Source organism: Orycteropus afer, unplaced genomic scaffold, assembly GCF_000298275.1.
Source record: "Orycteropus afer afer isolate SDZICR_OR568_19922 unplaced genomic scaffold, OryAfe1.0 scaffold00010, whole genome shotgun sequence".
Lineage (NCBI taxonomy): Eukaryota > Metazoa > Chordata > Mammalia > Tubulidentata > Orycteropodidae > Orycteropus > Orycteropus afer.
The window spans coordinates 18,409,345-18,420,275 of NW_006921597.1; the positions used below are offsets into that span (position 1 = coordinate 18,409,345).

Sequence of the window (10,931 nt, forward strand, 5' to 3'; positions counted from 1 at the left end):
CCAGCCTTCTGGTTAGCAGTCAAGTGCCTTAGGCACTATGCTACCAGTGCAAACTGTGCCATCCAGAAGCTTTTTGAAGCCACCCACTTTGTGGTATCTTATCTGGTGGCATAGTGCCTAAGGTATTTGACTGATAACCAGAAGGCTGGCGGTTCAAACCCACCTGCCACTCCTCAGAAGGAAGAGTGGACAATCTACTTCCGTAGAGATACCCCATTGAAACCCAAGGAGGGGTCACTATGAGTTGAATTGACTCAACAGCTTTGAGTTTAGTTTTTGGGTTTTAGAAAACTAATATCCACTATTATGTCCACTGTGCTGGTGCCAGGGACACAGCAATGAACAGGACAGACAGTGCTCACTCCTGTCCTCTTAGTGCTCACATTCCTGGGGAGTCCTGAACCACTGGGAGACCACCAAGGGGGTATTGAATAGTAGCAGTTAGGAGCATAGGTGCAGAGTCAGACAAAAAAATAAAAAATAAATTTTAAAACTCATAGCCATCAAGTTGATTCTGACTTATACAGACCCTATAGAACAGAGTAGAATGGCCCCATAGGGTTTCCAAGGCTGTAAATCTTTACGGAAGCAGACTGCCTCATCTTTCTCCCGTGGTACAGCTGGTGGGTCTAAACCACTGACATTTTGGTTAGCAGCTGAAAGCTTTAACCAGTGCACCACCAGAGCTCCTTAGACTCATACTACCTGGGATCAAATCCCTAGGTCTGTCAGTTTCCAGCTGTATGGCAACTGGCAAATTATTTAGCCTCTTTAATGCCTCAATGTTATTATCTGTAAAATGGGTTAAAAATAGCACCTACCACATGTGGTGGTAAAGAGGTTTAAATTATATAATTCATTAAAAAAGCATTTGGTAAGAGATTAAGAATTCAGCATTAACTTTTATTATAACTGTTGACTGGGCATGTGGATCCTTGGCCAAACCACCTCCTATACCCCAAGGTGACAAGACAGCTGTGCTGTCCAGCATCGTCTTCCCTGTACCTCCTCATCCCCCTGGTAGGCTGTGATTGGGAGAGCAATGGCCAGAGGAGGCTTTGAGTTCATATGAAACCAGGGCTTCTGGGTCCAGGTAAGTGCCTGAGGACCAAGGATTCCTGAACCATAGAGCCTAGAGAAGGTGGATAGCAGGCTTGGGTCCCTCCCTAGCCCCTGCCCAGGCCCACACCTGACCGTTCATAAGCCAAGGCCACACTTTTTCCTCAGGGATGGGAGATGGCTATCAAGGGATAGGGGCAGAGTCAGGGTAGAGTGAGACAAGCAAGGTCCCTAGGATGCAAAAGAGTGGGTCCCTTTATCCTGGCCCTAGATGAGAGGCCTTTTGTGGGCCTTATTTCCTGTTCCTGATAGGGAACTCCTACAGAGCAAAGGGTGTTTCAAAATCTGAGTTTGTCAGGTCTGAAAGAAATCTTGGGGTAGTCAGTCTACTCCCTTCATTATATACACGAGGAAACTGAAGCTCAGCACAGTTATGCTAATTGCCCAAGGTCACACAGCAAATGAGGGGCTGAGTTGACTCAGCTCCCAGACCTAACAGCCTACTCCCACCTCCCAGGATGCTCCCCAAAAAGCCAGGAGACTTTTTTGATGCTCCAGCATCAAATGAGGTATTAGTAGAGTGGGAGCCAGAAAACTGTCCCAGCTTCGTCTCTTTTGCTGTGTGCCTTGAGCAAGTTGTATAACCTGGCAGTACCACAGTTTCCTCACCTGTAAGATGGGGACTGATATCTGCTGCACAGGGTTGTTGTGAGGATCAGATTAAATCAGGGCCCCTCTAGCCTGAACTAGAAGCTTATACATGGAAACTGCCAGGTCCTGTACAATATAAAACCAAACCAAGCCAGTTACCATGAGGTCATTTCCCCATTATGTCAGAGTAGAACTGCACAGAGTTTCCAATGGCTGATTTTTCAGAAGTAGATCATCAGGCCTTTCTTCCAAGGTACCTCTGGGTGGACTTGAACCACCAACCTTTCAGTTAATGGACATTTCAGTTAACAGGTGAGCATGTTAACTGTTTGCACCACCCAGGGACTCTGTACAAATGTTAGTGATATCGGCACAGTGCCTAAGGCATTTGACTGCTAACCAGAAGGTTGGAAGTTCAAACCCACCAGCCATTTCATGAAAGGAAGATGGAACAATCTACTTCCATAAAGATTTACCACCTCAGAAACCCAACAGGGGTTGCTAAGGGTCAGAATTGACTCAATGGCAGTGAGTTTGGTTTTGATTTCTGTATTATCTGCAGGTCACCAAGTAAGCTGGGTGCTTGAGGGAGTGAGTTTGGTAGCAGCACCTCCGTGGCTGCCCCCTTTCCCTCGGTCAGTCAGGGGCCCTCCCCATACCCTGCTTCAGAGCTACAGCCTCCCTGGACCCAGCTGGAGCAAGAGCTGAGCGTTCCCACACACCCAGGCCTGCATCGTCTGCTTGGCTCCAGTCTCGGGCCCACCCTGTGCACACCCACCCATGCAGTACCTTGTGGCTGCCGGGGTGGCACTGCTCTCCTTCCCGTCCCAGCGGGGTGCACATTCGCAGCCCACGAAGCCACAGGCTAATGGCACAGCAGGTCCCTGCCCCGCATTGGACATCCCGCTCACAGGCCTGTAGGAGAGAGAGAGAAGGGCCAGCCCATTAGTGCTACCAAGAGAAACCAGAAGGAGAGGATATCCAATGAATTCTTGTCAGGGGCAGACAAGAGGGATGAGGTAGGCTATGCATTGCTCAGTGCATGCTGCCCCCGCTCCCCCAGGAAGGATGCTAGGGGCTCAGTGAGACATCACACTTAGGTCTGAGGAGCCCTCCAAGCTCCCCTGAGGCTATTCTATGGGAAGGCTGCTCTCCTTTTCTGACAAGACTAAAAGTTAGGAGTCATAGCTTTTTGGGGTCTGTGATCCCAGCACTTAAGGAGCTCTGGTGGCTTACTGGATAGGACACTTGGGTGCTAACCAGAAGATCAGTGGTTCAAACCCACCAGCTGCTTCACAGAAAGAAGATGGGGCAATCTATTTCCATAAAGATTTACAGCCTTGGAAACCCAATGGGAGTCGCTATGAATCAGAATCAACTCAGTGACAGTGAGTTTAGGGTTCCCCCCCCCCAGAACCCCAGAACTTGGCCAGGGTCTGGCACACAGTAGATGCTGAATGGATGTTAGTTGAATTGAATTAATTGGAACCCTTAGAGGGGAAAAGAGGACCTGAATCCCTGGGTGGTCAGTGCTGAGGTGCCTTGTACTGGGACCCTCTAACCCTGATCCATTACGCCTGTTTGGTGCCCCCTCCCCATGTTGGCACTCAGTCCCAATAACCAGTGTCTTCCCCCATGCTTCTCTGCTGGCCTCCCTGATCCCCAGGTAGAGAGGAACCTTTCTGGGTTGAACTCACAGAACAGGGGTTGCATGACCCTGCCCAGTTTATGGAACGTGCCATTTGTAATGAGGGCCACACAAGCCCTCATTAAACAAAAAGCTGGGTCAGACAAATAGAACCCTGAACTGCTGCATACTCAGATGGGATGCAATGACGCATCCAAATGGTCCACTTCCAGAGGAGCCTTGTGGCTCTCCTGAGCTGAAATTTGGAGCTGAGTTTTGTGAGCTCTTCTCCAGTACAAGGCGAGGAGTACCCTCTGGATGACTGCATGCGGTGCAGCAGGAGCTGAAGCTCCCAACTGGCTCAGCCCAAGGAGAGGAAGACAGGAAGGTAGGGCAGCTTATCCACCAGATGAGGTACAGGTGGCAGCCACCCAGCGTTGCTGGCCTCCAGCCCAAGTGATGGTATGTCTCCCATACCAACCAGTCCCCTGAGAGCTCAAGGTTAGAACACAGCACACCCCACTTGACTCCTCTTCTCTGGTGGGGGTAGGAGGCTAACTTAGGAGCCCGCTATCATCCAGGGAGCAGGAGGATGGGGAGATGGTAGAATCTGGGCTCTGCCTAAGAAGTAGACATGGGGCATCAGTCTGGCCAGGCAAATAGACACAGGAGCTGGAGAGAAGTGGGATTCCTGGCCTCCCCTCCTCCTGTTAGAACCACTTGTCCTGTCATTCAATCACTTCCGCTTCCCCCAGCTTCTCTCTTGTTGCTCCTTTCAATGAGTCAACTTGAAGGATACACTGTGAAGATGTTTTCCCACCTCTATCACACCTGTCTGTCCCACTGCCACTCTGGGCGAATGTTGCGCTCACATGGTGAGGTTCACCTGGGCACCATGCCTGGTGTCTCACTGCCGGGTAACCATGGCTTTGCTCCTTTGTCCTCACTCTGCCAGATCCTGAAGCTACACAGGCCTCCGTGGTTTATATTCATGGGGGCTAATCCATCCTAACAATGTTATTCATGCCTTGGGTATCAAAAGCATTGATTTCAGTGTCTCTTCTTTCGAGCACAGTCTTTTTCCTTTAAAGAAGAAGAAAGTGTTCTTTCTGCAAACATTAAAATGAATGTGATTCAAGGAATTACTTGGCACTTGTCTCTATTTCCATTCTCTCTGCAAAAAGTTGGAGGAGGTTTCAATAAAAGTTTACTTCCCTCTTTTTTTCTAGCACATTTTGTCTGGGAAGCTCTCAGGTAGAATATTACTTTGTTTTTTAAGAAGAACCACCCTACCATGGCAACACAATTCACGCCCCAACTGAGGGCGGTTCCAGATAAAGCAAACAACTGGAAGAAAACCAGACTCTGAGGGTTTGGAACCTTGTCCTGTATTGTGCTCATGAGTACATAGGTCTGATTGGAGACTGAATTTCTGCTTGTTATCTAGATGCTTGTTTTGAGGTACATTCAGACAAATTTTGAGGTCTCTCATGTTTCTATCAGAACTGGGAACAGAATGAAAACACAGACACAACAAAGAAAAGACTTCCAATGCTTCCTTCCTCAAGGGCAGAGAAAGCAGAGGTTAAACTGACGCACTAGATGCTAATAAAATTACCCTTCCTTAATTAACTCAATGTGTTATGTAAATTAAACTGGACATGCAGGCTAGACCGTATATGAAAACCAAAATTCACACAAAAGAGAAATAAAACCAAAAAACCCAAACTCATTGCTGTTGAATAAATTCCAACTCATAGCCACCCTACAGGACAGACTAGGTCTGACCCATAGGATTTCCAAGGCTATGAATCTTTACAGAAGCAGACTGCCACATTTTCTCTCGCAAAGCCGGCTGGTGGTTTCAAACCACTGATCTCTTGGTTAGCAGCCAAGTACTTAACCACTGCACTACCAGAGCTACTTTAAAAAAAAAAAGAAAAACCTCACTGCCATCGAGTCAATTTCAACTCCTAGCAACCCCCAGTAGTTTTCCAAGGCTGTATATCTTAACGGAAGTAGACTGCTTCATTTTCTTCTATGGTGTGGCTGGTGGGTTCGAACCACTGACATACTGGTTTGCAGCCAAATAGTTTAATCACTACACCACCAGAGCTCCTTAAAAGAGAAATTAGGAGGTATTAATTTACTTTATAAACAAATCCCTGATTACACAATAGGAATCTTCATTTTACTGAATTTTCAATACTCCCCTAATGCATTTAAAACAGGATTTGATCTGCACATAGTTTCTCCAAAGCAGATGCTTTTTGTAGACTGAGGTCCAGCTAATCTGGAGATCATGTGAAATCATTCTCTCTAAATTGCTGTCAGATGGCTAACTTCCCTGGTCCCTTTGTGGGCCTGTAGTGTGTCCAGCCAACACAGCTGCCCACCTCCACCCTGTGTTCACATCTCATGCGATTCCTGACATCTTCCCAAAACCCAGGCTTAGAGAATGTTAGACGACTTACCCCCGTAATCACGGCACAGTCAGAAAAAGTTATAAGGAGGAGCATGATTGAGACATGCACAACCGTCCTCATGGTCACTTGGTCACTTGGGTGAAAGCAAACACTGTCCACTCCGATGTCCCTCACTGCCTCTCGCTAGCTCAACCTTGTGCCTGTGGAGCTGGAAGGCCAGGCGCTTCTGCGCCCTCCCTCCTCCCAGATTTATACGATCAGTCAGAGCTGCTCTTTCCTTCCCCATCACCAATGTTATTCACATGAGCTCTGAGACCAAGATGAGACTTGAATTTCTAATAGCATCAAATCACCATCAAAATCAATAAAAATGAACACATGGAGGGCTTTGACAGTTGCTCTAAGTCTCCCACATAGAGATTCAGCCTAATGAAGCACTTTTCACTCCACACCCCTCTCTGCCTTGGGGGGGCATCCTTCTCTCCTGCTTGGGGCAGAGGGAGGGCTTTGGTAATGAATTGAGTGGTTTAGCACATGGTCATTTATCCTTCCTTGCATCAAACCATGATACATACAGGATAATTGGTTCTGGCTCCCCTGAGCCAACAGGGGTTATCTGGGCACTCAATGCAAGCTCCAGGTGAGGTTAGGGGCTGAGGGGACACAGTAGGGAAGGCAGTCCCTGTGGCCAGGAAGCTAAAATTCCGGTGGGAGATATGAGACAGTGAGAAACCAAGGCAGACTTGATGAGTGTATGTTCCTGGGTGATACAGATAAGGAACTGTGCTGTAACAGACTCAGGACAAACACCGACAAGTGTCACTTGGTACGGGAACCAAAGGGCAGAAGACCAGCGAGCAGAGAAGCAAGCTTAGTCTGGCGTGTAGCTAAAGGTACCAGGAGCCACCGCTGCTTTCCTTCTTGACAGGTGAGCATGAGAGTGGCCTCACCTGTGAAGGGACAAGCTGTGGGCTCAGAAGCCAGTCTTGTGGGAAGTTGAATCTGGGCACAGAGCCTCCTGCTGGGAGGCGAAACTCCTGGTCCCAGCCCTTTCAGTGCAAGACTGCATAGTGAAGGATTGTGTGGAGTTTTCTTGGTTAGGGGCCATAGAGTAAATCCTGACTTATAACAACCCATGTGACCCCATATGACAGAGTAGAACTGCCCCCATAGGATTTTTAGGCTGTAATCTTTACAGGAACAGATCATCAGGGTTTTTGTTTTGTTTTGTTTTGTTTTGTTTACCACAGAGCCACTGGGTGAGTTCAAACTGTCAACATTCCCATTAGTAGCCAAGCATTTAACCATTATGCCACCAGCGTTCCTTGGTGAAGAATTAGCTTATACAGAGAGGGCTGGGGCCTTTTGCCCTCAGGTGTCTCCAGGCCCTCAGAAGGTCCTGCCTGATAGAGGTGCCTTTGAGGCAGTTAGTGAGGTGATTTATGCTGAGGACTTTGGGTCATGTGGTACTGGTTACATCTCCAGAAGAGACTAGAGAGTAAAGATAACAGCCCAGTCTCCTGAGGAGCTGGAGATGAACGGTCAGTCATGTGGGCAGAATGTCATGGAGCTCCAATAAAAACTCTGCACACCAAAGGCTCAGGTGAGCATCCCTGGTTGGCAGTACTCTGTGCATATTGTCACACATGGTGGCCAGGAAGAGGTGATGCTTTTGTGACTCCATGGGACAGGAGAACAGGAAGCTTCACATTGGGATACCTCCCAGACTCTGTCCCATGTGTCTCTTCCCTTGGCTGATTTTAATCAGTGTCCTTTCCCTGCAATGAACCATAACCTTAAAGCTTTAGGTGAGTTCTATGAATCTTTCTGGTGAATAATCAAACCTGAAGGTGGTTTGGAGGACCCCTTGAACTTGGTTTGGTGTCATCATGAGAGTGACTTTATGAGGACAATGCATACCTTCTAAATGCAGTTGGCTTAACTCTCACCCAGATAACCCACAGACAGTGCCCAGGATCCCTTATCAGACAATCCACCTTCTCTCCATAATAATGAAGGCCAAGATTTCCTAAGAAATAGTTTGCAATGTGTTAATAGGTATTATATACACAAATAAAAAGATAAAAGATTTCTAAGGTAAAAAATTAGTAAACATTGAGTTATACAAGTTAAACCTCCATCTTTACTGCAGAACATTTTAGGCCTTTCTCAAGCTAATACAGGTAGTCCCTGATTTACCACAAATTCGGATTATGACGAACCACACTTATGACCAATTGTTGTTGTTGTTGTACACTTTATCATTCACTGTATGTAGTCCATACAATGTTGCAGTGCATAATTGGCTAAGCCAGCCCCGGGACCAGTGGAAAGTGGATATTTGCACCCTGGGGGCAGGCCAGGTAAGCAAGCAGGGCAGGGGAAAGCAAGAAATGAGCAGAGCAGTTTGGAACAGCTAAGAGAGTTTGTCTGTCAGCTTGTCGTACTGTGGTGGTTTGAGTATTGCTGTGAGGCTGGAGGCTATGCCACCTGTGTTTCCAATGCCAGTGAGGTTACTCATGGTGGACAGGTTTCAGCGGAGCTTCCAGACTAAGACAGTGTCAAAAGAAGGAAGAAGCCATCATTTCTCAAAGAATTGGCCAGTGAAAAGCTTATGAATATCGAGGACACACTGCCTGATATATTACTGGACAACTTTACAAATAGCCCTGAAACATTGTCCGATACAGTGCCAGAAGATGAGCCCCTCAGGTCAGAAGGCACTCCAAATACAACTGGTTTTGGTTTGAGGCCTCCAGAGACAGGCATTTTGACTTCTCATCCCAGATTGCTCATTAGCTTCATACCTTTGAAAGTACAGTATTGTGCTTTCATCTCCATATTTCAGTTTCCTCATCTATAAAATGGGGCCAAAAATAGTACACACATCATGGTATTTTATGAGTGCCAATCCATTTATTTATTCACTGAATTACTGTTTTTGTTTTTGTTTTTGTTTGGGGTATAATAATGGCCAGGTGTGATGGTTATGTTTGTATGTCAACTTGGCTGGGCCTGGTTGAGTGGCTGGGCAGCTGGATGTAGTATTCCCCATGATGAGACTGGTAATCAACTCCATAGTGGAATCTACTGTGAGCAGCTGAGTAGCTGCCTTTGGGATGTGGTCGGCTTCCTGTATATAAGGAGAAGCTTTGAGAATGGTCTCTAGCCTGTAGCATGCTTGGACCCTGCATGTAGCCGTGTCATTGCTCAGCAGCCTGCCATGCTCTGCAGACCTTGGGACTTACAATGGACTTAAGTTAATGGCCTGCCGTGTGGTTTGGTAACATCGGGACTGTGCCTTTTGATTTGTCAACCTTGAGGCTTCTCAGCTTCAGCAGCCAGCAGCTGTCTGAATGAAGAAATGCGTCTAGCTCTAGTGGGCTGGGAGCAGGAGGCGGAGCTGGACCGCAAGGCTGAGAGGCTTTCACCCAGCCCCTAGAGCCTGGCACTGAGAACTTGGACATAAAGCCTCCAAATTGTAAAAATAAACTCCTGTTTGTTAAGGCCATCCCATTTGTGGTATGTATCTTGTCAGAGTGGCACTAGGTAACCAGAACACCAGGTATACTAAGTGCTACTAAAAAAGGAAGGCAGGAAAGGTAGTAGATCATGACAATAGGTTGTATCTTAAATGAGGCGAAGGTCTCTCTGAGGAGATGACATTTGAGCAGAAACTTGAGGAAGTAAAGGAGTGAGCTGTGCTGAGCCCTGCAGGAAGAGCCAGTGCAAAGGCCATGCAGCAGGGCATTCTTGGCTGGTTCTAAGAGCAGCAAGGAGCACAGTGAAACAGGGAAGTGGGTGGAGGGGATGCAGTCAGGGCAGGCACCTAGGGCCATGCCATGCAGGCCTTATAGAACTGGCTAAGGACTTAATACCAAGTGAAATCAAGCTCTTGGAGGGTTTGGGGCAGGGAAGGGCTGGGATCTGGTTTATGTTTTAAAAGGCTCTCTCTGACTTTCAGTGAAGGATTAAGTAAAAGGATGCAGGTAAAGTACTTAGCACAGTGCTGGCACATGGCAGCATTTTATAACTTCTGGCAATTTTATCATGGAAAAGTTGGGCCTGTCTGCCTTTGTAGTAAAACATCCTGTGAAACCTGGTGAGACCCCTGAGACTATGGCCCCTAGTTACCCTTCAGGTCTGGAATTGAACTCACTCCTGTGGCTTCCCACCGAACAATAGACAGGCACATGGGAAGAACATTTACCTCAAGGAGATACACTCCTTAGATGGGAGAACAGAAGGGCAGTGTTCACGCAGGGAGATAGTGGAAGGGGCAGGGAGGGGGACAAGGGAGTGAAGAAGGAAAACGACCTAGAAAGAAGGCAGCATTTCTCCAGGTGCTTGGGCACAGGGAGGAGCTCACAGAGGTGATTCTGTGGGCTCTGGTTGGTCAGCACAGACTGCCCCCATCTCACAAAGGTTACCTTCCAACCTGGATTCATTTTACACCAGGAGACTGTTAGAAATAATTAGGATTCTCAGCTTAATACCTTCCCATCCTCTCCTCCACTGCTCAACCCTCCACCACTTCCTCCTCACTCCCACACAAAACTAATTATCCCCTACAATTGCAGTGAAGAATGGCAGGAAGAAATACTGTTGCAAAACAGAAAACCAATAACATTGATTGAAAGTGTTTTATTTCTCTTGAATGCTGGTGCTTGAGGAAAAGCCAATTTAATTACAGAAGAGGTGGAACAGGCAGCAACTTTGTGAAAATCCCAAAAGAGACTTTGGGGAGCTCAGGGTATAGGCAAGGAGGCCTGGTGACACAGAGGTTAGAAGCACTGGGCTGCTCCCCCAAAGTCAGCAGTTGGAACCCACCAGCAACCCGGTGGGAGAAAGACAAAGCAGTCTGCTCCAGTAAAAGATTTATAACCTAGGAAACCCTATGGGGTAGTTCTACTCTGTTCTATAGGGTAGTGATGAGCCAGAATTGACTGACAGCAGTGGGCTGATTGTTGAAGGTAGGTAGCGATGGTTCTTCATTCAATGATTCAATTAAACAAACATTCATTGAGTGATTTCCCATGTCAGAACCAAGAATATGAAGGTAAGTGAGACCATGCTTTCTCCCTTCCAGGAGCTCCCAGTCATTGGGTCTAATTTGTCTCTAGAACCTAGAGCAATAGTGTTTCCATATACAAATGGATTTAGGGCAC

General features: G+C 47.2%; 1 protein-coding gene across 1 annotated transcript in view; it reads right to left on the reverse strand.

Moving 5' to 3' along the window:
• Window positions 1–5,883, reverse strand: part of PROK1 (prokineticin 1) — a 7,819-nt gene extending 1,936 nt beyond the window's left edge. Inside the window, exons 1-2 of the mRNA XM_007949452.1 lie at window positions 5,812–5,883; window positions 2,500–2,625 (exon numbers count right to left, since the gene is read on the reverse strand). Coding sequence (XP_007947643.1) covers window positions 2,500–2,625; window positions 5,812–5,883 — 198 coding nt within the window. The remainder of the gene's footprint in view (window positions 1–2,499; window positions 2,626–5,811) is intronic.
• Between the last annotated feature and the right edge of the window lie 5,048 nt (window positions 5,884–10,931).